Genomic DNA, 27,473 nt, shown 5'->3' on the forward strand with positions numbered 1-27,473 from the left:
AACATAACGAAATGTGTTTGTGCAAATTATGAATGTTCGCTTTTGAATGCACTATCTTCCATGCAAGACTTGATGAGGCAGTAATGGCCTGTTTATAGGTGTAACATTGATTATCACTAATTTATGTATATATATATATATATATATATATATATATAGCAACTGTAAATATTACTGTATGCTCATTTGCATGTCTTAGACAGGTCTGCAACCCTGTCTTTCCCCATTATTGCCCAGCAAGTGATTCTGGGAAATGACATGCAAATGAGCACTCAGTGCCACCTTTTGCCACCATATATATTAATTGTTACTTTTTGTAGGACAACTAGATATAAAGATAGATAGATAGATATAGATAGAGAGACATATATACAGATATATATGTAGGAATGCTTATATTGGGAAGAAAGTATAAGTTGCAGCGGAAATATAGATAAGAACTGTAACCTACGACACGCCTAGTACAGTAACATTTGTCACCTGGTGGAAATGGAGCAGAATAAATTCCGATATCTCTGTCCCCGGGCAAACCCTCCACGACGTCAGGAAGAAGTTTTTCCCGCATCTGCTCCTCCAATGGTGTTAAGATTAGAGATTGTGCTGGCAGGCCACCTCCAGTGCCAGAAGCATGCATCCGTTGTGCTTGTATTTTTTTCTTAAAGTTTTCCCTGATATCATCGAATCTCTTCCGACAATTCGCCCAGTCCCTGACATGATTCCCACATGCAGACACAGCCAAGGTTATTTGATCCCACATTTCTTTTTTTGATGCTGAACTTGTCCGCCCTTGAAATACATACAAAATATATGACGTTAATTATTATTATAAAAACGAACCGTTTCCTAAACTGCTAGCTGTTCCAAGAGATACCAAACATGCTGGTTTAGGTGTAATATGTGTACCACATGAGCATTTTCGTGTAAACATACAAATGTAAGGAAGCTTGCATGAATATTGTATGAACTTTGGCAACATTTTTAGACTGATTGTTATGGTCGTTCTAAAGCATGAAGGAATATGTGTGTAACAATTAAGTTTAATTGATAGATATTATAGAATAATTTTTTAATATTAAGACATCTCACATGACCTAGGATAATATGTCTTTGAAGAATCAATGCAAAGATAGACTTACCTAGTAAATGCCCATACAGACAGTCATAGTGCTCCAGAATCCCTGGGACAAGAACTTTGTTTTCCTCTTCATTGAAACGAGGATTACGTGGCCGCTCCACACGTTTCTTCCGAATGCGTGCAGGCCAAGAGCTTGGCTGCGGCTGACTGGACTCTCCTTCTTCCAATGGAAGAGACTCCAAAAGCGGGCCACCAGCAACCACCCCACCACCAGACACCCCAGCAGCACAGCAACAGAGCCACCAGCAGCACTTGCACTCCCAGCAACACCATTCGCACTCGCAGCAACAGCACTCCCCTGAATCCTACGTTCACTCAGACATGTACTCACACGACTACCAGTATCACTCACACCAGCATCACTCTTCCCACGCCTTGCGGCCATACCTCTAGCACTCACAAAGAACAGAAAAGAAATTTAAAGACAATCGCACTGAACACTTACAAAGTGAAAACAAGACAAAGATGTAAACAAAAAACACAGGACAAACCTCTCACAATACACCACAACTGTCTCAGTCAATATGAAATATGTAAATCGGCCAGCTCTGTGTGTCTCTCTCTCTCTCACTCCCAACAACACAGAGAATGAATAAAAATACACGCTGCCTTTAAATGGACCGCTCAATCCAAAACATGCTTGCTTCGGCAAATTCACCAAAAAGTTTCATTGGGGAACCTAACACCACCTCGCCATGCACGCCGATACACCTGTGTGTGATCGGCAAATCATCGGTAGAGTGGGAGCAAATATTTTCGGCTTGATTCGGAAGGGATTCGGCACTTATTGCATACGGAGAGGGAAAATCGCCAGAATCATGCCGATAAGGTACCCTTGGCGATTGCACTTTTTCGCCGCTTACTGCATAGAGCCCTTAGTGTGGTGAGTTCTTCTAGTATGTGAGGTACATGGATCAGAATACAAAAAGCCGTGAACGGAATCCTCAATACAAATACTATTGCAGCCATTCTATTGAGCGTCGCACGGGTTGCTATGTCAACTCGTTTGTATAAAGGGTCAGTCTGTAACACTATCAATGCCCACCCTGGAAGAAGGCGTGTCTCGTAATGCCGAAACGTATGTCGGTTATCTGTCTGCATAGCCAGCTGCGGCTAAGAGCTCCGTTGTGTCTGATATAGTTACATTGCACTCATGCTAGTAACTTGATCGAAGAGGACATTAAAACCGCACAGCTCATATAGTTAGCTCTATGCTGCTCCACGGCTACAACCGGAGCACCAAGCTTCACTTTCGTAGGTTCAAAATGCTAATTGGTTATTTCAGGTTTCTATAGGGTCTGCAGATACTCTCCACCCTGCATGATAAGGACAGAAAGTAGGTGTCTATTTCTCCATACACTAGTGACATAACATCTCTTCATATTCTACCCTATATGCTAGCAGGATCTCACTACATGTTAATATTTGTAGTTAGTGTGATGTGCCTTAACTGCTCTCAGGGTGAGGAATCCCACAGAGGAAAAAAGTTACAACCGGAGCACTTAATTTCACACTAGTGTATCCACAATTGAATTGGTTCATTGTGCTACCTAAGAGGTTTGCTCTGAGCGATACCGATTGAGAGTAGATTGTTATTACCCCTAATTATGGAGATTTCATGGCTTTTTGTATTCTGATCTGTGTACCTCACATACTAGAATGTACTTACTACACTAAGACATCTGTAACAGTTGATGTTCTTTAAATGTGGTATTCTGACAGACATTGCACTTGTTCTACTTGTATCATGAGAAAAGGATTACCATATGCAGCTTTAACCTTTGTAGATAACAACAACACACAGTCCAAGGGGGGTTGTATGCTCCATACACAGGTGGTTCAATCATCGTTGATCATATTAACCCCAAAGTTGTGAACTCTAGTCCAAACAGGTTGATAAGTTCATACACCTAGCTCTAGCTAGAACGGCTCTAGCGTGGATGTGGAAGAAATGTGTAGTGGTGTTGGTGAGGTGGAACTCTGGGGTCGCGACTCGGCGTTATCACCTGCTTTATCTGACTTGCGCTGCTGTGTTATCTCTTCTATATTGTAAGCCTCCATTTTTATTTCTTGGCATAAATGCTTTTTGTTACCATCTACACTAGGGTGTGTGTTTCTCTCCTTTGAGATCTGATGTCCTCCTACCTGCTCCGGCCTGGAACCCTCTGTGCCACGGTTGGATTTTCTGCTCCTTATTTTCTACCATATTGTGAGTTTGCAATTGGGAGCTTTTCACCTATTCACTTTATTGCATATACAATATTGCACTATGTAGTGTTTTTTCTTTTATAAGGTCCACTTTCGCTCCCCTGGTTTTTCTGCTAAACAATATACACAGCAATCACGGCTATGGTGGGAGGTGTGTAGTCTCCAGAAATATACCAAGTCTATCCTAATCACTAGAGGTTTAAGAGTTAACGTATCTCCCCCCTATCATAAACAAAAGCTACATTTTTTAAATCATGGGACTCAATTATCTCTAAATGCTCTCTTGACCTTATGGAGATTAAAACAACTTAAACTGGTTAATATTGAACTAGAAAACCTTAAAACAGAATTGTCTAAATGGAAAGAATCCACACTGTTTGACTTATGAATTTAGCCTTCAGTAAAATATTGACAAATTTGTAAATGAACAAAAAACCAGAGAACAAAAAAAAGGTTCCAAAGAGACATTAGGGATTATAAAGAAGGGAAGATTTACAAACATAATTTTTACACTACAAAAATAACATCCAAGAATCATAGAGAATCATCCACAGAGTGGGAAACGTCTGACATGGAAAGTAACATACGTTACCAACATCAATATAAAAACAAAGTGTCTTTTAAACCCAGGGCTAAACAAACCAAAACAATACAACCACAAACCTCCAGTGCTTTTTTTTTAGAAGAAACCGCGCAGACCTGTGGTTACTACGATCACGGAAAAGAACAAAAGGGGGGGTCGCTGGAACACAGAGAACAGGAGACCCTGGGTTTACCAAGGGAGAAGATGGTTCCAGTAGAAAGAGAAGCTGGTGGACACAAATTTGGGATAGTTAACTTGACAGATACTATTTCTAATGCTTAACACATTAATGTACAGTACTTACCAAAGGACACTGTGTTATAGCTGTTACAGGGTTTGATTTGTTTGAGACAGTTAAAGATGTCAATCATTTCGCACGCAGAATGCTACTGCACGCATTTTGCGTGAAGAGATAGATATATCAGCAATAATTTGGGGATACCGGAACTAGACATTGGGGAACAGGACGATATTTCTAATTTACAATCACTACAGGAAGAAAGTGAACGTACACCAGGGGCGGGACCATATACTACTCTGAAAAGCCAGTCGATTTACACCGCATCTAGACTCTTGTGCCCAGGGCCACCAGCAGAAATCATGGGGCCCAGGACAAATGAAAGGAGCAGCCCCCCCCACAAACCCATAGCGCACCTACCACGGAAATTATTTTTTAGCAAACAACTTTTACTTAACTGTTTTCTTATTGTAATACAGAGAAAACATTACAATGCAACCTGTTTATTTTTATATTTTCAACAAAAGACAGGTGACTGCCTGCCATGACTGAGTCTAACAAACAAACAGTAGATGGCGCTCTAATACTATAAATAAAATACAGTGTATAAATGTGATATACAAAGTGCAATGTGATAATCAAATAAAATTAAAACAAGTGCAAATATAGGTACAATAGTACACTCAAACCCTTAGATGGACTGTTTCAGGGTCCAGGAAACAGTATGATCAGGAAAAACCAGGGGAGCGATTGTACCTTAAAATAAAAACAGAATCTGCATAGTGTGATACTGTAAAGCACAATAAAGTGGTTTCTAAGAAGCTTAGAAATATGGGAAGGCTATAGCACATACAACCACCCAACAAATATATAGACACCAAACTTAGAAATCTATATGGGAAGGCTATAGCACATATAACCACCCAACAATGGTATAAACACCAAGAGGAGTTAAGACCTTAAGTAGAGACAAACACAGGGATAAGCAAAACACTTTTATCCATAAATAAATGAATTGGAGGCTTACAGAATCCAAAAGGATTAACAGCATAGGGAGTAGGTAATCTTTCGATCATCCGGTCACTGCTACTGCTGCACTGCTGCACGCCACCCGACTGTGTCTCGAACAGCCGTCACGTCACTTCCGGAATCCCGGCCGGTTGGAGATGACGTCACAGGCTCCGTGTTCTCTCTCACTCAGTCTCAGGGTCACACTGAGTGTGACCCTGAGACTGAGTGAGAGAGAACACGGAGCCTGTGACGTCATCTCCAACCGGCCGGGATTCCGGAAGTGACGTGACGGCTGTTCGAGACACAGTCGGGTGGCGTGCAGCAGTGCAGCAGTAGCAGTGACCGGATGATCGAAAGATTACCTACTCCCTATGCTGTTAATCCTTTTGGATTCTGTAAGCCTCCAATTCATTTATTTATGGATAAAAGTGTTTTGCTTATCCCTGTGTTTGTCTCTACTTAAGGTCTTAACTCCTCTTGGTGTTTATACCATTGTTGGGTGGTTATATGTGCTATAGCCTTCCCATATAGATTTCTAAGTTTGGTGTCTATATATTTGTTGGGTGGTTGTATGTGCTATAGCCTTCCCATATTTCTAAGCTTCTTAGAAACCACTTTATTGTGCTTTACAGTATCACACTATGCAGATTCTGTTTTTATTTTAAGGTACAATCGCTCCCCTGGTTTTTCCTGATCATACTGCCATGACTGAGTGCCTGGGTGGGTGGATGAGTGACTGGGTGGTTGGGTGACTGGGTGGGTGGGTGAGCGACTGGGTGGGTGAGTGACTCGGTGGTTTACTGGGTGGGTGGGTTGACACTTGAGTGACTGGGTTGGTGGGTGAGTGAGTGACTGGGTGAGTGTGTGACTGGGTGAGTTGGTGGGTGAGTGAGTTGGTGGGTGGGTGAGTGACTGGGTGGGAGAGTGAGTGACTGGGTGGGTGAGTGAGTGACTGGGTGGGTAAGTGACTGGGTGACTGAATGGGTGGGTGAGTGAGTGACTGGGTGGGTGAGTGAGTGACTGGGTGGGTGAGAGAGTGAGTGACTGGATGGGTGAGTGAGTGACTGGGTTGGTGGGTGAGTGACTGGGCGAGTGACTGGGTGGGAGAGTGACTGGGTTGGTGAGTGACTGGGTGGGTGGGTGAGTGACTGGGTGGTAAGTGACTGGGTGATTGGGTGGCTGGGTGGGTTAGTGACTGGGTGTGTTAGTTACTGGGTGGGTTAGTGACGGGGTAGGTGGTTGGGTTGGTTGGTAACTGGGTGGGTGGGTTGGTGACTGGGTGACTGGGTGGGTTGGTGACTGGGTGGGTGGGTTGGCGACTCAGTGGGTGGGTGGGTTGGTGACTGGGTGGGTGGGTGGATTGGGGACTTTGGTGACTGGTTGGGTGACTTTACTTAGTGACTTGGTGGATGAGTGACTGGGTGGGTGACTGAGTGACTGGGTGGGTGGGTGACTGTGTGGGTTGAGTGACTGAGTGTGTTAGAGTGACTGGGTGACAGTGACTGGGTGGGTGAGAGTGTCTGGGTGGGTGGTTGACAGTGGCTGGGTGATAGTGACTTGGTGACAGTGACTGGGTGGGTGACAGTGACTGACTGGGTGGGTGAGAGTGACTGGGTGGGTGACAGTGACTGGGTGACTGTGACTGGGTGACAGTGACTGGGTGGGTGACAGTAACTGGGTGGTTGACAGTGACTGGGTGGGTTGAGTTACTGGGTGGGTGAGGGTGACTGGGTGGGTGGGTGAGAGTGACTAGGTGGGTGACAGTGACTGTGTGACAGTGGGTGGGTGACAGTGACTGGGTGGGTGACAGTGACTGACTGGGTGAGTGAGAGTGACTGACTGGGTGGGTGACAGTGACTGGGTGGGTTGAGTGACTGGGTGGGTTGAGTGACTGGGTTAAGAATGACTTGACAGTGACTGGGTGACTGGGTGGGTGACAGTGACTGGGTGACAGTTAGTGACAGTGACTGGGTGGGTAACGGTGACAGTGACCTGGTGGGTGGGTCAGAGTGACTGGGTGAGAGTGACCGGGTGGGTGACAGTGACTAGGTGACAGTGACTGGGTGACTGGGTGGGTGGGGTGACTGGGTGGATGACTTACCTTGACCGGGTGGGTGCTGCTTCCTTCTTCCTTGCCTGCCAGATGCTTTCTCCCCTGCCCCCGATATCCCTGCGGCAGCTGCCCACAGTGGGAGATGGGTTTGGGGGAGGGGGCGCAGGGCACGGGAGTTGGGCTCGGGGGCGCACGGGAGGTGGGCGGCTGGAGGGGCGAGACTGGTGGGCTAATTTTGTGGCTGTTGCACAAGGCTGGAGGCACGCGTGGGGAAAACTGGGTTGGCGTGCGCAGGGGAAGCTGGGTTGGCGCGTGCAGGAGAAACTGGGTTGGTGCTTCCCCTCAATTCCATGTTGGGAGGGGGGGGGGGCAACGGGCCCAAAGGCAGTCAGACTGGACACCCTGTTTGCCCTGCACAGGGGGCCTGGGTGGCAAGGCCCCCTGACTCAAGGGGCCCTGGTCACCAGTACCTTCTGCCCCCCCCCCCCTGTTGGTGGCCCTGCTTGTGCCAATGTACCATAATATGTGAGAGATACAAAGGATGTCCTAGTACATCTGGAGAACATCATTGTAAAACTACACACGTTACTAGTGAGTTTTGATGTATAATCATTGTATAGAAGCATAAGCGCATGAAGTTGGCCTAAGTGCTATAAAACACCATCTTTACACTAGGAGTCTAAACTTCAACAACCACGACAATTTTATTTATGAACAGATGGAATTTATTTTATTTCACTACTATTTCCTTTTTGATAGGAAATTTTACCTACAAACACAAGGGACCACCATGGGCACAATATGTGCCTCGACCTATGCTAATCTTTATCTGGGGTGGGGGGAGGAGGTGAACATTTTTTCTGAAGCCATGCATCGATACACCAGACATATCGCTTCCTATATAGATGATATCATCTTCCTGGGGAATGGAATTAGAGCATTACTCATTGTTAAATTCTAATGACCACAATCTAAAGTTAACATCTGATGTTAGTGAGACACAGATTAATTTTTGGGATCTCACCATCAGTAAGATGGTGGATGGTCATTTAACTACTACAGGCTATACCAAACCCATGGCCACCAATAGCAACTATATGTGCAATTTAGCATCCCCCATCCAGCATTCCTAAAGCGGGTGATCCTAACCGGCCAGTTTCTTAGAATCAGACAAAATTGCTCTGACATTAATGAATTTAAAAAGCAGACAGAAACAATGAAAATGAAACACATTAAACACGCTGGCCCCTTTAGATCTTAATGACGGTTTCATTTATACCCATTTTTTGTGAATGACTATACCTTTTGTCTCATATTCCTTTTCTTCAGTGCAGGTTCTAAAGGATTCACACAAGGGTAATTTTATATTACCTTCTGTTACTTTTTTGCTTTGTTACTTGGTTACTTATTGACCTTGTTGTTTTGTTACTCTGTTACATTGTTACTGTATCGGAATGGCATCCGCAATACAGATACTATTGCAGCCATTCTATTGAGCGTCACACGGGTTGCTATGACAACTCATTTGTATAAAGGGGCAGTTTGTGACGCTATCAACGCCCATCCCGGAAGAAGGCATGTCTTTTAACGCTGAAACTTATGTCAGGTTATCCGGCTGCATAGCAAGCTGCGGCTAAGAGCTCCGTTGTGCCTGATATAGTTACATTGCACTCATGCTAGTAACGTGATCGAAGAGGACATTAAAACAGCACAGCTCGTATAGTTAGCTCTATGCTGCTTCACGGCTACAACCGGAGCACAAAGCTCCACTTTCGTAGGTTCACAACGCTAATGGGTTATTTTAGGTGTCTATAGGGTCTGCAGATACCCTCCCCCCTGCGTGATAAGGATGGAAAGTAGGTGTCTATTTCTCCATACACTAGTGACTTAACATCTCTTCATATTCTACCCTATATGCTAGCAGGATCTCACATGTTAATAACTGTAGTTAATGTAATGTAACGAACAAGGGGTGTAATCGGGTGCTCTTAAGTGTATATGATCTCAAAAATAAATTAATTAATGACAGAATGGTAAAATTAGCACAGAAAGAGACATTCTGGATTTATAAATTAAAAACTTTGGCTCCAGGGGGTTTGAATGTTGACATAGATATTTGTGCATTTATCTGATTTATTTGATTAGTTTTATCTGTTCTGTGCCTTTTATAGCTCATTTCTCTTTTTTTTTGTTCTGTTTTGGTCCATCTCTTTTAGAACACTCACCATGCGGCGTGCGTCATCTTTGCAATCTTATACATTCTAAATATTAACAAAACACAAAACCCCAGCAAGCTCTTTTTGGGAAACCCTGAGCCCCCACAAAACATATATATGAATATAAGTGTCAAAAAGGAGCTCGCTTACAACACTTTGGCCAAGGGGTTAAACTAAATGACCCTTCTTCAAGAGAATATATGAGTATTTTACTGTGTATTTTTGTCATGTTGGATGTAGCATTAGGCTTCTCTGTCGTCTGTTGTATACATTCTAAATATTGCATTTATTTATCTACAGTATGTATTTTTATCGGATCTTTTATTAGATATCCCATTTTAAGAATATTGTTCGGCCAGATTTTTATATTTATATTATGGGTTTTTATTAGGCACTTTTATACATATATTTTATATATATATTTTTAATCTTTTTAACATATTCATTTATTATGATTGGCAGTTACTGTTTGGGTATGCATTTATACTATGCTTTTGACTGTAATGGCAATTTTACCCAGCCAGTCTGTTCTGCTACACATTTTTAATGCAACAGTACTACTCATGTATATTGTATTAGTACCACTCTGTTCAAACTGCGATTTAATACTTAGAGCACTGATGTCCTTATAATCTGTACATCATAAACGATACACTAAAGTTTTAATATACAGTGGTGTGAAAAAGAAAGTACACCCTCTTTGAATTCTATGGTTTTCCATATCAGGACATAATAACAATCATCTGTTTATTAGCAGGTCTTAAAATTAGGTAAATACAACCTCAGATGAACAACAACACGACACATTACACCGTGTGATGATTTATTTAACAAAAATAAAGCCAAGATCTACATTTTACCCTAGCCACGAAAAAGGACAGTTTTTAGAAGTATTTTATCAGATGATTAATAATGCTTTAGTAAACTACACAAGAGAAAACTAAGTTTAAAAAATAATATGATAAAATACTTCTAAATACCGTCCTTTTTCGTGGCTGGGGTAAAATGTAGATCTTGGTTTTAATTTAGTGTGAATAAAACTGTCTTCCCTCCTATTTAATGGTAACCTATCCCATTTGTCTAGCATCCCTTCTTTCTATGGTTTGATTTAAAAAATGCCTTTGAATTGTGAGTTTTCTTAAAAACTTATTAGGGTCTAAAAATAGTTTGAAATTATTTGGACCCATCGTTGGAGCGAAAGTTAATCCTATTTTAATGACTTTTTGTTGAAACTCATTTAATGTCACTTTACCTAAATTTAATATATTATTTCTGCATTTAATTATGTGTTTAGTGTTATCCTGTTTCAATAGCTTCCTTCTGCCGCCCCGTTTTCCTCGAGTCTTCTTTTTTTCTGCCCGGCTGGGGATTCTAATTCTTGCAGCGGGGAGAATCGATTCCGAGTCTCCCATTAACTGGACGAACTTCCTGCGCCTGAAAAACCTGACTGAGTAGCTGTATTTTCTTTATCATATGTTTGATCTTTGTGATTCCTAGTATCCCTTACAGGACCATGATGGGAATGTTCCTCTCTTTTGTCCTTAGGTTTTGGATATTTCCCATTTAGGTTGTGCGATTGATTTTCAATTCTCTCTATATCCGGTCATTTCTTATTCACTACTACTTTCTCTTATTTTGAATCTCAATCTCCTTTCCTGGGTTAATCATCCTATTATCTCTCCCAATGTAGTTCCTTCATTCAAAACTTCTATTCACTGACCAATTCTTATAGTTACTTTTAGCATAATCCTCCTAATCTCCCTTGAATTTATTTTGCTTGGTGCTGACTAAAAAAATCAAAAAAGTAGACTGACGACTACTTAGAGGTGCATTGACCAAAGAGGTCATATCGGAGAGAGGTGTATTTCCGATCTTCCTACCCTACTATTAACATATGTGAGTGGGATTAGAACATTTTTTTCACTTTTATATTTTGTCGAATTGGCAACACAATTATTTGGTTTTTATTTTTTACCTAACCCTACACGTGATCATCAAGCGCTTCCCAGTTCTCGGTTAATGAGATGTGACGTGGTACTATTATAAATAACACGTCAGCATAATCACTGAGCGATTTTCAAAGGTCAATTTTACAATACAGCTCTCAGAGTGAGGAATTCCAGAGAGGAAAAAAGTTACAACCAGAGCACTTAATTTCACAATAGTGTATCCACAATTGAATTGGTTCATTGTGGCTATCTAAAAGATTTGCTCCGAGCGATATCAGTTGAGAGTAGATGGTCATTACCCCTAATTATGGGAATTTCATGGATTTTTGTATTCTGATCCGTGTACCTCAAATACTAGAAGGGACTTACCACACTAAGACATCTGTAACAGTTGATGTTCTTTAAATGTGGTACTCTGACCAGACATTGCACTTTTTCTACTTGTATCATGAGAAAATGATTACCATAGGCAGCCTTAACGTTTGTACCACTTCGAATCAAAACAGCACTACAGATGAAAATACTACTGTTTGTGTCCCATTACAGGAGCATCAACTATCTACACTCTGCTATTTGGAGTATTTATGTAGACCAGTGGTTCCCAATCTGTGCTCCGCGGCACCCTGGAGTGCCGTGGCTTGCCTAGAGGGGCGCCGCGATTATCCTCCCCACCATGCCTCCGATTATCCCTCCCCACCATCCCTCCTTAATGCCGTCCAGGGCCGCAGGGGATTGGCTGTAGGTCAGAGGAAGCCGGGGGCGGGGCTTCCGCTTTGTGCAGAGCACACGTGAGTGTGTGTCTGCCTTCCCACTCCTGGCTCCTCTGTCTGCTGGTGGCTGCACGGTGTCCGTCCCCTTCTGCCCCGGGTGATAGGAGAAGGTAGCGGGGGGGGGGAGTTGTACATTTTCCTGTCCTGGCAGTGGGTGCAGAGGGAGGCAAGGAGCCACCTGCACGGATCTCCTGCCTTTCCTCCTACGCCCCACCAGTCACTCACATCCGTCGCTGCCTCTGCTCTCCACTGCTCTCCACTGCTCTCCACTGTGTGTGTGTATGTATGTGTATCTGTGTGTGTGTGTGTATCTGTGTGTGTATGTGTATCTGTGTGTGTGTTGTGTGTGTATCAGTGACTGTGTGCAAGGAGCCGCCTGCACGGATCTCCTGCCTTACCTCTCCTCCCTCCCCCCCAGTCACTCATATCCGTCGCTACCTCTGCTCTCCACTGCTCTCCACTGTGTGTGTGTATCAGTGTATCGGTGACTGTGTGTTTGTGTGTGTATCAGTGACTATGTGTGTGTATCAGTGACTGTGTGTGTGTATCAGTGACAGTGTGTGTGTGTGTATCAGTGACTGTGTGTATCTGTGACTGTGTGTGTGTGTCTGTGACTGTGTGTGTGTGTGTATCAGTGACTGTGTGTGTGTATCAGTGACTGTGTGTGTGTGTATCAGTGACTGTGTGCAGGGAGCCGCCTGCACGGATCTCCTGCCTTTCCTCTTTCCTGTGTCTGAGAGAGTGAGTGAGAGAGAGTGTTTCTGAGAGAGTGAGAGACAGTGTGTCTGAGAGAGTGATTGAGAGCGAGTGATTGAGAGAGTGTGTGTCTGAGAGAGTGTGTGTCTGAGAGAGTGTGTGCCTGAGAGAGTGTGTGTCTCAGAGATTGTGTGTCTCAGAGAGTGTGTGTCTGAGAGAGTGTATGTCTGAGAGTGTGTGTCTGAGAGAGTGTGTGTCTGAGAGAGTGTGTGTCTGAGAGAGTGTGTGTCTGAGAGTGTGTGTGTCTGAGAGAGTGTGTGTCTGAGAGAGTGTGTGTCTGAGAGTGTGTGTCTGAGAGTGTGTGTGTGTCTGAGAGTGTGTGTGTCTGAGAGTGTGTGTGTGTCTGAGAGAGTGTGAGAGTGAGAGTATGTGTGAGAGAGTGAGTGTGTGTGAGAGTGTGTCTGAGAGAGTGTCTGAGAGTGTCTGAGAGAGAGTGTGTCTGAGAGAGAGTGTGTGTGAGAGAGAGTGTGTGTGTGAGAGAGTGTGTCTGACAGAGTGAGAGAGAGAGTGTGTCTGAGAGAATGTGAGTGTGTCTGAGAGAGTGTGAGTGTGTCTGAGAGTGAGAGTGAGAGTGAGAGTGTGAGTGAGAGAGTGAGACTGTGTGTCTGAGAGAGTGAGAGTGTGTGTCTGAGAGAGTATGTGCCTGAGAGAGACACCAACTGCGCACTGCAACTGTTAGGTATGTATACAACTTTGTTTTTACTTTGGGCGCCGCGGAAAAATCCTGATCGCCTTGGGGAAATTGAAAAAATCCTGATCGCCTTGGGGAGCTTTGAACCGAAAACGTTTGGGAACCACTGATGTAGACTATGTATACTATTCAGGGATCAGTAGATTACAACAATACACAGCCCAAGTGGGGTTGTCATACACAGGTGGTTCAATCATTGTCCAAACAGGTTGATAAGTTTATACAGTATACCTAGATCTGGACTTTTATTATTGCATTTTATTCACCATTGGTACTATCTATAGTTTATTTGTGTTAGGATGCCATTTATTTTAGAGTAAAGTCAAGTTTTTTTTTAACTTTATTTGAACTAATTATTATTTACCAACACATACTTTTGTGTGCCTTTTTCTCAAGTACACAGTTTTACTTAACTTTATACAGTATATGTACTGTACAGACCTGTTTTTTTAAGAAGTTGCCAACACACTTTTTCATCCTTACAGTATGAGAATATCTTTTTCAATTAGTTTAGCATTTATGTCAAAACAAGTTAAACAAGTTAGGGTACCTTTAAATAGACAGCCATAGTAAGAGTGCAAGGTTTTCTTGTGAATGCAGTGGTCTCTTTATGAAATGTGATTTACAAACTGAAGATTTGAAGCCTAAATAAATAGCGTTTGAGATTAATCACGGCAGAGGTCTTAACTGAAAGTGAGGTGTTCAGAAGATTAGGATACTACAGTATAGTTGGGGAATTATGCTCTGGTGTATTCAACCATGAATGAGGTGTAGAGAGGATATGTACTGTATACTCATGGCTGCCAACAGGAATCTTGTGGACCAGAAAAAATTAAAGGAGCATGCCCCCACCTTAATCCCCATGTTACCCACTGCCCCTCCCCCCCCCAACCACCACCCTGCCCGGTGCACTGGGGGGTTCCTGAGGGGGGTGGAGTGAAGGAGGGGAAGAGAGGAAGGTGGAGAGGGAGGGGGTGAGTGAGAGAGGGGAAAGGTGAGTGAGAGAGGGAGGGAGAGTGGGAGTGTGGAAACAGATAGGGGGAGAGAAGGAGGGAGAGAGGGTACAGGGTGAGAGAGATACTGTAGAAGAGGAGAGATAAAGAGGGATGAGGAGAGAGGAGGGGGAAAGAGATAGGGGGTAAGGGAGGCTGCTAAGCCTTGGTATTATGTGTGTTTTATCTGAATGCACATTGTAAGTGCGCATTCTATTGTTTTTACTTTTTAATATGATAGAGAACCTAAACTTTCTACACCATTTATGGATCTTTTGTTTTCTCCATATTTCTGAGGTATCATCTGCTAAGTAAAAGAAGGGGACCTTTCACTTCCCCAACCCACTGTGAAAACACTTTTTCCCTAGGGAAAGTATGTGAGTGCATTTACTTTTCAGTCTGTAAATCTCATTCTCCCCTACTTCGCAGACAACAGTAAGGCATTAACTTGAATTCTCTGTAATGGGGCTTTTAATCACTGTAAGCATTGTGTGAATATCAGGCATTTTATGCCTGTGGAAGAAAGCCTATTGTATGGGCACGTAGCCTCATGTTATGTTTTTGGGTGTGTTACCATTATCTTTATTCTAAGCCTTTGGATGCTGAATTGAGGAGGGGTCAACCAACTACTGAGGGGACTTGCATTTCAAAGCTGGAGCATTGTTCTACCCCAATAGCTCAAAGCCAAGCTGTACTTAGTCCTTGTCTGTAATTAGCTACACCTGGTGTTCCCATTATGTGAATGAGATCTCCAGCCAAGATAACCAGGCCAGACCTGATGGACTAGCAGAGAGCTGAAGGGGGACATTGGGAGAGACCATGTGGGGAGTTCAGGAGAGGATCCTGAAGAGGTTTGGGTCTGATTTGACAGTGGAGCTGTGTGCTCAGGAGCTGGAGCAAAGTACGAAGAGCTAACAGAGAGTTTTCTGGGAGGTTCCTCTCTCAGCAGAATCTGTGGTCTCTTTGCGAAGAGTCGGCTTGAACCGATCTGAGTATTCGAAAGTCGGGGATGAGTCTATTCGGAGTAAAACCACCATGCACATATGCGGATATCAGCAGGCTCTGCTAGAGGAGAGCTACCTGGAGAATCAAGCTTTTGTTGCCTCAAGGCGAACATCTAGGTTTCCATCCCGCTTTGACAGGTGGTAGTCCCCAACACACGGGAAGATGTATTGGTAACCAAGGGAACTTTTTTTGTTTCGCTGGACAGGATTGTCCTTGTTTTGGGGCATCCATCTTTGGCAGGCAGTGGTCCCCACCACACCATCTAAGTAGCCAGGAAGCAACCAACAACACACAGCTAGGTAGCCAAGGCACTACTAGACACTTTTTCTACCATTGTTCCCTGTAAGTCTGGGGGGATAGGAGGACTGTTCCACTTCTGGACCATACTTTGGATTTACCTTGAGCCCATCAAACTGACTAAAAGAGCCAAGGATCGGTAAACCTCGGCGGCATCCTGGAGGACAGTGACTAGCCATTTTGTGGGTATTTGCCATTTATGTTGTATCTATCCTGGGATGTTGGATTACCATGTTGCTGTACCCTATTCATTATAAACTAACGTTTTTTAGCTCTTTGTGTCTGGCTAGTTATGACCTGTCTCTTAGGGAAGCCCATAGGGGATATAGCAGGGTTGAGCCTAAGTTACAGACTCTGGAGGCTGCATAAAGTAAGGGGTCAGGGCGCAATACTGGGATCTCTGGGAGTGAGGTGCCGTGTGACGTGACAATGATAATAACAGTTTCTTTTTTAATTTCCTCTTGTTATCTGAACATCTTTTTATGAGCATATTAACTGTTTGGACAGTATTGCCATGGACATTAATTTAGAATACTATTTCATTCAAAATCCTGGTTCTCTCTGCTATGCTTGTTTTAAGACACAGTTCTCTTAACCATTTAGGGTCGTCATCCACTAACTAATTTATGATTATTTCCAATTCGATATCTGTGAACTTAATGCGCCTAAGGCAGCGATTATAGTGCCCGCAGCGGCGCGCACCACCAAAGCAAATACCTGCAATCCGTCAAAGGATCACATAGTGCGCATGAATGCAACAGCGCGGAGGCGCAACGGAGACGCAGATTCGAGGAGACACCAATGAATTTGTCTATCCATGCGACGACCGCATGACGTCAGCGTCACGTTAAGTGGTTAAGCCAATGAAGTGAACCGCTCGTCTGACGTCATGTGCCATGCTTCTGCCACACCTCCCTGTTATCTCCTGCCTACAGTGCAGGTTTCGCTCTCGCGCAATGTGTGAGTGGCATCGCAAATTTTAACAACCTGGTGGGCATTGCAGTTAGGTAACACATATGCGTTATCGGCAGGAACGCATGTGAATTAATTGGGATGTACGTTAAATTATTCCTAAAACACATACGCATTGTATTGGTTGTCTCGTCTCTTTGCTATTAACATACCAACTAATGCATATATCACTATGATCAGTGTTCGACAAACCTATACATTTGCCCGCCCCGGGCGAGTGGATTTAACATCGTGTCGAGCTCCTTTTGGTCCAAGCAGCACACGTGTGGTACTAGGTGGCGAGTAGATTTTTTTGTTCGGTGAGTAGATTTTTTGGTGATTTGTCGACCACTGACTATGATACTTATTTTGGCGACTAATGCTTTTTTTAAACATATCGTTAGCTTTGTGCATAACCATTAATCTCAGGGGAATAATATCCCTTACCTATTTAGGTAAAGTCGCATTATTTGCCCTGATTTAACAGAGCTCTGTGGATCTGGCCCTTAGTTTATCGTTACAGTATTTCATACAGAATATAATTTGTTTACCACTTACATGTTGAACATACAGTACAAACCTGCATAATGTCTCTGCCATAATTTTTTTAATTGTCTGTTTCTATGAGTATCGGTATGCCCCATTCTACCTCATCTTCTTAAAGTGATATATTCTAAAATATACAATATAGACAGGCCAATGCATATTTTCTAAATGTGTTAGGAAGTTAATCTGGGCTCGATGCCCACCTTCCTCTCCCAAGTAATGCCTCGTGATAAGTTATATCCTGCCCTAAGCAGAGAACACAGACCACGATGTCGTACTTGTAGATTCTCGGCCACACTCTCGGATGCAAGAGTATTGTGAGATTATTATAAAGAAAGGTCACTCAGAGTTTGTATAAGATAAGGTTTGTCATTTATTGTATCACAACAATAATCAGAAAATATCACAACAAGCTACTTGTAAGCTAATGGCTAGCAGTTACAGTATGCTAACAATCCATTCCAAACTATGCAGAGATTATTTAGCTAATATGCATTGTCATACTCACAAACAAAAAGATATTATGATAGGTCAGCCAGTCTCAGCTAAGTCTCATCTGTGTGGTTTCCCACCTCGGTTCTAAACAATATGGAGTCACGCAAGCTTATATATAGCATCTTATTGTTTGCTGCGTACGTGTTATAATACCATACTCTGTGGTTACTGACATATGTTGTTTATTGAGATTTACAGTTTACTGTATGATGTGTTTCAGCATTTACCGTTTGACCACGGCCTGTTTACGCGAGTTAGTTCCTCTTTTATGTGTATGTACCTATGTCCCAATATCCTTTCACTTCCCAGCAAAACAACCTATTATTTCTAAGACAAAAAACTAGGATTTTAACAATATGCTGTAAGCTGTACTAGGCCATATAATGATACTATATATATATCTGTGACCTGTATTAATTATGCTATATATGCCATAAGATACCTGTAATCCATAACAAAGTTACACTTGAAGTGGAAGGCAAATGTATCTGTATCTTTTTTCAATGTGTAATCAGTTCCCTAGGAATACTAAATATACAGACTTGACCAACAAGTTGGTCAATAAACTCCTTAGTCACATTTGATATTTTGGTACAGGTTTTATACAGACTAGTGGTTCTGAGCTTCTATTAATTGCTTTATGCACAATCTAAATTAAGCAAACAACTGTCTGTCCTGCACACGTAGTTCAATACATAAATCACAGAAGACACATTATATTGGTCACGTACTAGGTTTTCATGGTTTCAGATTCTTATTAATAATGTGTCGAAATGTATATTTTTTTTCAGGACACTTACTTGTTATTTTACTCAGACCTTCTTAACAAAATTAAGTCAATGTTTTCATATGACATTTTAAATACAAAACCAGACCTTGAGCTGCATTCACATAATACCAATAATTCTTTCAAAATATTTTAATATTCTAAAAGTTAGTGTATTTCAACATACATATCAGTATTTTAATGCTTTTCTGAGTAATAATTAATTGCATAGATGCTAATAATTTTGCTAACAGTCTGCAATTACTGAAATATTATCCAATTTGTCTGTGAACGAACATGACCATCCTGTTTTATACAACGGAAGATGAAAAAGCCACATGTTTATTTTCTCCCTAAAATAGCATCACAGATCTTTCCAGTTGCTTTCACTTGAATGTCCTTGAAGCCAGAGGCTGTCAGCATCTTGCTATATTCAGAGGGAGTCCTCTCTTTCCCTTCTGTATGGATCAACATGTTCAACGAACTCAGCTGGGAACTTAGAGGGCCACTTTTGTCCTCATTTAGAAGTACTTCAACCAGCAGCATCCCACCTCCTTTAAATGTGACATAATAAAAACAGTATCAAAGAAAATATGGTCCAAAATTATTGGTAAGAAACATTATTGTGTAAAAATAGCCCAATATTCAAAAGTAGGTGTAGTCTAGTTGCTTTATGAAATGTAGGCCTCAATGCATCTTTTGTCGTGAAATTTTACAATGAAATAAATTTTCTTATCAAAATAACAATAAATACATAAGCAAATTTAAATGATGGAATTAATCAATGCATACTTCTTTGAATACATGAAGATATAAAATAAATGCATTTTGAAATAATATCTGTTAAGCCGTGATTATGGCAAGTTCTGTCAATAACCCTATAAAAAAAAATTAGAAAAAGAGCTCACATCCTCCCTTTCTCAAAAAAACTATACACACTGATTCTTATAATAAATTGCTAGAACCATTTATTCAGCAGCATGTCAACACATTGACTTTAGATTGCATTGTCTTAATTGTATCAATCAGCGTAAGACCATAAGCTAAGCCTAATGTCATTGGGCCATACTTACAAATGTCTGTCTTAAGACACCTTACATCAATTTACTTGAATGGGTCTGTGAGGGGCCATATTTACTAAGCAATGCTAAACCATAAGACATCTGGAATGGTCTGTAAAGTGTTTTATGTCTTAATGTTTGCAGCTATTAGTCTATATCTGTACAAACCCAAAGCCCATTTTCATAAAATGGAAAAAAGCATAACTTTTAGCAGCACTATGGCTTTAAGCACCCTAAACAGACTCTTGCCAGTTATACCATGTCGATTTACCTTCCCACTAAGCAGGAGAGTTGTCTGAGAGCGTTTTGTTAGAAATATTTAAGCAGTGGGGCTCAGAACCAATAATTAGTATGTGGCCTGAAAACATATTTTTGGTTAGAAAGAAGCTGGTGTGTTTATTATTTTCATCATACTATGTTTATTTTCATTGGAATTTAATGATTCTTTAAGTTGATATATACTGTAGTTAATACTAGATATACTCAATTATATAATAAATTAGACAATGACTGCAAAGCCAGTATCAAAAGTCATAGTGAATTTTCCAAAAATAGGAACTTACCAGGTTTGCATGACTTGTAAATTTTATTCAGCAGCTGTAAACATTTCTCTTCTGTCCAGTCATGAATTATCCTAGCCATAATAAAAAGGTCTGCTTCGGGAATTGGGTCATTAAAGAAATCTCCTATGGAAGAAAAAACAAAGGAATTGTCATCGTTATGCAGTAACAATAGAACACAATTTATATCAAAATACAAATGGCAGAAACAACACATTATAAATTAAACGGGTGTATATTGTATTTTAATAGATTTATATAGAGTATTCTGTAACCTGGTATTATTGTATCTGCTTCTCGAGGGGGAGAAATTTGCTTGAATTCCAGCATTATCTGCATGTCATTGCATAAATCACATTGTCGTCCTGTGCTTGAAGCCCTCAAATTAGAATCTAGGTATATTGGTGCATGAAGTGACTGTGCATGTACAAATCTGTACATTGTTCTGATGCTGCAGCAATGTATGCAAATAAATATATATTATTAAATTATTTTTGAATATATTATCTTTATATATCACCTCCTATATCACCTTCTGCCCATTCCTTCTTCCATAGCATTGTTATGATCCACTCTTTGTAAAATGCTCATGCCTGCTCTGTGATGTTAGTAATTGTAAATGTAACCTTCTACTAACTTTCCTCTATACCACACAAAACTCAACAATACATCTTATAGTAATACTACAAATCAATCAATGTCATCTGCTGTTAGAGCAGGGGTAGGGAGCCAGTCGTTTAGGGCCACGGATGGGATGAGCCAGAGCCAGGACACCTGTGGTTGCGCGGGACCCGGGCGGGCGGCCGGTGCCGGAAATTGACCCCTGCCTGAGGTCGGCCCCAATATCCACATCTGGCTGTGGGACACTGTTGGCTGCCAGGCCCCTGCTTTCCCCTGCTGTGGTTCAGCCTGCACTGAGCACAACCCCCGTTCGCTTAACGAAAGTTGGGACCACCAGCATTTACATCTGTCCTGCACTGAACGAAGGCCTCACCCCAAATAAAGGAGAGACGTTTGTGTGTGTGTTTTCATATCTGCTTTCAGCAAACCACGGTTTGCACAGGAATACCCACTAAAGAAATATCATCACATTTGTATGTGTATATACAGCAAAATGGCTCGGTTCCCTGAGCAATGTTCATAAAAATGTCACTGTCGCTTTTCTGCGAGGTACTGATAAACGAAGTTTAATATTATGGGGTCAGTTAGCACTGTAGATGGGCCCTGGGAGAGCTGTCTGTGGTCATGGGGAAGGATACCTGTGGTCTGCCACAGGTAGGGACCCCGCTACCCGGTCCCTACCTGTGGTGCAGATGTAGGAGGTGGAAGAGGTGGCAGAAGCCCACCAGGGTTGTTCTAACACAGAAGTTAGGTCTGACCGGAAGTCACAGAAATAACTTTTGTGTGTAGTTATTATGTGTAGAGAGGATGGGGGGGGGGAGTTATAGGGATTATTATGTATAGTGTGGGGGTATCGGGGTGGAGGATTATGTGTATTGGAGTGGAGATTTATTATGTGTATTAGGGATGGAGGGTTGTGTATTGGAGTGTGGAGGTTATTATGTGTATTGGGGATGGGGTGATTGTATAATGGGGGTGAGGGATTATGTGTATTGGGGCGTGGAGGGCTATGTGTGTATTGGGAAGGGGAGTTGAAAGTGTGTGTGAGGGGTATGGGAGAGAGAGGGGGTGGGGGTGTGAGGGAAGAGGGAGAAGTGGGGTGTGAAAGAGGCAGGGGATGTGCGAGATACAGGAGGAGTCTCCAAGGCAGCTGACACTAGGGGGGTCCCAATGAAAACTCTATCCCTGGGACCTGGGAATGCTGTCTGTGGCCATGGGGAGGGTTGCATGTGGCCTGCCATAGGTAGGGATCCGCTACACGGTCTCTAGCTGTGGAGCAGGTGTAGGAGGCAGCGCAGAGGAGGAAAAAGCCCACCTATGTGGTCCTAACACAGAAGTTAGGACCGGCCGGAAGTCACAGAGAGGGGGATAAAAAGGGGGAGGGGCAAGAAGAGGGGTGGAGTTAACAGGGAGAGGTGTACGAGGATTGCAATAGAAGAAGGGTAGGAGTGAGAAAAAGGAGAGTGAGTGGGAAAAGGGGAGGTAGATAGTGAGGGGAGTAAGAGGGAAAGGATAGGAGAGATGCAGGTGAAAAGAAGAATATGTAGGGGAGAAGCTGTGAGGAGGGGTGTTTTGGTAAGCTTTGTGGGCCACAAACTTAGATTTCACATAGAGTGTGTGACCCGCAAAGCTACCAAAGTTTGTCAAGTGACACATCTTAATTCCCTTGTCTGGCTTCTCATTCTTATACTAGAGCTGATTAATAAGGAGCCAATCAAGAGTATTTCTATGCCCCTACTCTCCTCTAGCTCTCTGCTCCTGGCTGCTTCTTTTCAACCTTATGTGAACTGTTCTTTTATATCTTTAAAACCTTTGTAACTCACTGTCCTCATGCCTGGAATTTGTTCTCTTCCTAGTATCAGTCACGTATCATGTTTGAACCATATTTACTAAGCAGTACTGTACCATAAGACAGGAGTGCGCAAAGTTTTGATCCTGAGCCCCCAGGCCTGCTCACCTCCCAGCTCGCGCCCCCCTTCCTGCTCGGCTCCGGCATCAAATGATGTTGCGTGGTCACGTGATGTCACCATGGCAACGTGACCCTGTGGTTCAATTAACGCTGGGTTACCATGGTGACGCGTTACTGAAGATCAGGTTGGAGAAGCTGCAGAGGCCTTGCACGGTTCCCTGGCATTTAATTTAAATGCCTTGGTGGAGAGCATGGGACCTCTGTAGCCGCCGCACCACCCCATGAAATTCTCCCGTCCCCCACATTGATCACCACTGCCATAACACACCTGCTAGTACCAGAAGACACCTTAATGCTCATTCACATCCCAAATAACTGTGGTAGTATGGATTATGTTAAATGTAGAAGAAACACAACAGGATATATAGATCTAGATATATAGTTTATTGCAATCCTAAGGCATGGGGTGCCGGTTTCCATCAATTCTATATTCCAGTCCCCAGCAGTTTGCACCCTGGCAGGATACAACTCTATGTATTGTAAATGGATGCAGCTGAGGTAGATACTGCCCCCTGCCTGGCTCCTCTCCAAGGTGTGTTCAGGATGTGACTTGTGATGGACATGGTCTCAGGCAATAACATTGGACTCTGGAGAGGAGGAGTTAGAGAAGGGAAGTCTTTAAGAGTCCCTGGTGGAGCACAAGGGGGAAGAGCTACTGCAACCCTGAGGGATCTCAGGGCACTTCAAGGTGATTAAGGAGCCAGTCCATGAGTGGTACAAGTTGTGATGGTTCAGGGGATTCCTGCTTCTCAATGTGTCCCCGTCACCTATGTTCTCCCTGCCTCTGACCCTTCTCTGCCTCCTCGTTCATCTCTCCCTTCCTCCTCCTGCACCCGTTCCTCTGCGTCCTGTCCAGACGCACGCCCAGCTGTCACGCACGTTCCCCGCAAGGTGCGCGCTTATCCCCAAACTCCCGATCCCCCCGCGGCACTCATTTGCTTGCGGCGCCTCTCTATTCCCTCTCCTGCCACGTTACCTCCTTCAGCTGCTCCTCCTGCCCCCTCGCCGTCCTTGGCGAGCGCCCCCGCGGCGCGATGCTCCTCACACTCCCTGGCACACACTGTGCGTGCGCATCCAGCCCTTACAGAAGGCGCGTGCACACGCTCCACTTGTAGGTCTTCCCTGAGTCCTGGTTCCGCCCCTCATAGTGTGCAAGCCATTTCCCTGTCTGATTTAATTGTCTCCTCCCTCTCTCCTTCTGACCTATCTCTGCAACCCCTCACTCTACCCTCTGCTCCTCCTCTCTCTCCCATTGGTGCTCCCTCCTTTATAATCCCTGTCTGTCCTCTAGCTCATTGCTCTGCATAGCTTCTTGTGACCCCTGTGTGTATAGTCTCTATGCTTGGCTCTCCAGTCTCTTTCAGCACTGGTTCCTGACCCTGCTTACCTTTGGATCTCCCTGGCTTGAACTCTGCTTTGAATTGGATTACCTTGTTTTCTCCTGCCCTTGAACCTTGCACTTGGATACGACTACGCTGCCTTCTCCAATCCTTGAACACTGGCCTACGGACATCACCACGCTGCTCTCTATCACCCCTGAACTCTGGCACACGGACATTACTATCCAAACTCTGGCATCCTGGACGTTGCAAGTATACATTAACCCTTTCTCAACAGGCCCGGCAACGCTCTACCACACTCCGGGCATGCCCTCACTGCTGTGGGTGCGTGTTATAACCTTACCCACCTCAGTACTGGGGACTGGCCAGGTCTGTGGGCATACAGGCATTACACAAGTACAAGAAAGGTGAGGGAGTTGGTTGAAGACAGCAGACCACAATGGTTTAAGAGTAGTCCATGTAGTCTATGGCTGCTGTACTGGTAAGTGGAATATTGCTGATAGTTGTAGGTAAAGTAGAGTCTTGACAGGGAAAGGAGAAAAAGGGACTAATGGTGCAGTACGTTAAAAACTTTCAATACAGTGCACACAATGAAAATCCCACTGAATTTACACTCACATTTGTTTATGCCATTCCGGACATAAAACGGTATCTTTTCTGATGAGGACAGTCTCTCTCCCATATAGTAAAACTGGGGCCCCTACCTTAGCAGATACAGTAGATGTCAGTCTAGAGATAAAATGAGGGTACACACACACACACACACACACACACACACACACACACACACACACACACACACACACACACACACACACACACACACACACACACACACACACACACACACACACACACACACACACACACACGAATGGTTATAAGGCCATTTCCAAACAACTTAAAGTCCATCTTTCCACAGTGAGAAAGATTATTCAAAAGTGGAAAACATTCAAGACAGTTGCCAATCTTAAATTGTTTGGAAATAGCCTTATAACCCTTCCCAGATTGATGGGCAGCAACAATTGCTGATGTCTTTCCTCCTTGGCATTGTGTTAACACACATGAATGCTCCAGACCTGCAAACTGTGGCTTTTATAGAGGTGGTTACACTTGCTGATGATCAATCAATTAATCAAGGGCATTTGATTAGCAGCACCTGTCTGCTACTTAGCATCTTAATTCCTATGGATGCAGTAAGGGTGTACTTAGTTTTTCACACATGGCTTCTCCATTTTGGCTTTATTTTTGTTAAATAAATCATGACACTGTGTAATATGTCATGTGTTGTTGTTCATCTGGGGTTGTATTTACCCAATTTTAAGACCTGCTAAGGAACAGATAATTGTTATTATGTCCTGATATGTAAAACCATAGAATTCAAAGAGCGTGTACTTTCTTTTTCACATATGTGTGTGTGTATATGTATATATATGCTGGGGGATCGTGGTGGGAGAAGTGCTGGGGAATCATGGTGGGAGAGGTGCTGGGGGAAGTGCCGACTAGGGGAAGTTCTGGGGGAACGTGCTGGGGCTACCGGCGCCTCACTCCTGCCTCCTCCCTGGTTCCGATTGGCACGTGGCAGCCATTTAAAAAAAATTAGCCCGATCCGGTTATAACGCGGTCTGATCGGGTGGCCACCGAGGACCGCGTTATATCGGGGTTCAGCTGTGTATATATTATATATATAAACATTTTGTTTTAATATTTATATATATATTAAGGGTAGGCACTATCACATTTTTTTTTTTTTGCGGGATGTTGGGTCTTGCCGTTGGTTTTGGATTTTCTTTTTAAATGATGTAAAAGATCTAAATTTGGTCAAACGTTTTTTCTTAAACATTAAACAATTTTCTTATAAAAAATATTGATGATGCTCCTTTTTTTGGATTTTGACTCCTATTTTATTCAGATTCTAAAGTGTGATTTGGAGTTCAAATAAAACTTCAAATGTTCAACATGTTAGACTCACAGTTTGAATCACATGCTATAATCCAACGGGTTCAGATGTCATTCCTTAAAACGTGTGTGTGTGTGTGTGTGTGTGTGTAGTCATTTTCAGGGTCCTCTTTGAAAAGAAATACAGGCATACCCCGGTTTAAGGACACTCACTTTAAGTACACTCGGAAGTAAGGACATATCGCCCAATAGGCAAACAGCAGATCGCGCATGCGCCTGTCAGCATGTCCTGAACAGCAAAACCGGCTCCCTACCTGTACCAAAGCTGTGCGCAAGCGGGGAGACTATAGAGCCTGTTACACATGCGTTATTTACATCAGTTATCCACGTATATGATGATTGCAGTACAGTACGTGCATCGATAAGTGGGAAAAAAGGTAGTGCTTCACTTTAAGTACATTTTCGCTTTATATACATGCTCCGGTCCCATTGCGTACGTTAATGTGGGGTATGCCTGTAATACTAATTTGCAAAAACAACTTTATATGTGTTTATGGAAGCTATTTACTGCTAAGTAGGACTGCTCCATTAAAGGGGCAGTTCCATATAGATAGAAGGCAAAAGAAAGTTTGAGAAAATAAAATGTATCCGTGTAATTGGCCTCCTTAGAAAGATTCATGTACAATCATTTTGTACTGACTTCTTTTGTAAAATGAGAATATTTCTATATTCTATGGGTCTGCTAATTTTATTCTTATTTGGTTATGATTGTTCATTCCCAGTATCTGTGTAAACTAATTATGTTGCCATCGTTAGGCAAACAAACCAACAAAAGAGAAACCAATTTACCTCCATACATGACAGTTTACCAACAGGCACAAATTAAATCAAGAAAAGATCGTAAAAACACCCCAAAGTTTTAACTTACAATGTAAGTAATAAAAGATAAGAAAATACTTATAGATGTTGGATTTGTTTAAAAATGTGTGTAATCACCTAAATTTAACTGATTAAAGATGCCACTGCCATTGGTCCAAAAAAGTATTTTGTGTAATTCTGGCATTTGTATCACAAAGTTTATCTTAATTGAAATGCCCAATGTAATACAAACATTAGTACAGCTCAACCCCGTTATAGCGCGATCCGCTAAAATGCGGATCCGCTTAAAACGCGGTGTGAGTGTGGCGCCCACTTTCTAAAAGTAAAATAAAAAAAAGCTTTATTGCTAATGGACGGACGGATGGACACACACAATACTCCCCTGCACATCACATCCCACCCCCCTGCCCATCACATCCCCTGCCTGCACATCACCCCCCCCTGCACATCCCATCTCCCCTTGCCCATCACATCCCCCCTTC

General features: G+C 42.9%; 1 protein-coding gene across 1 annotated transcript in view; it reads right to left on the reverse strand.

Moving 5' to 3' along the window:
• Positions 1 to 17,770: 17,770 nt before the first annotated feature.
• LOC142491681 (acetylserotonin O-methyltransferase-like) overlaps positions 17,771 to 27,473 on the reverse strand; it is a 45,514-nt gene continuing 35,811 nt past the window's right edge. The window contains exons 8-9 of the mRNA XM_075594597.1: positions 20,287 to 20,409; positions 17,771 to 19,216 (exon numbers count right to left, since the gene is read on the reverse strand). Coding sequence (XP_075450712.1) covers positions 19,005 to 19,216; positions 20,287 to 20,409 — 335 coding nt within the window. The 3' untranslated portion in view covers positions 17,771 to 19,004. The remainder of the gene's footprint in view (positions 19,217 to 20,286; positions 20,410 to 27,473) is intronic.

Source organism: Ascaphus truei, chromosome 3 (assembly GCF_040206685.1).
Source record: "Ascaphus truei isolate aAscTru1 chromosome 3, aAscTru1.hap1, whole genome shotgun sequence".
Classification (NCBI taxonomy): domain Eukaryota; kingdom Metazoa; phylum Chordata; class Amphibia; order Anura; family Ascaphidae; genus Ascaphus; species Ascaphus truei.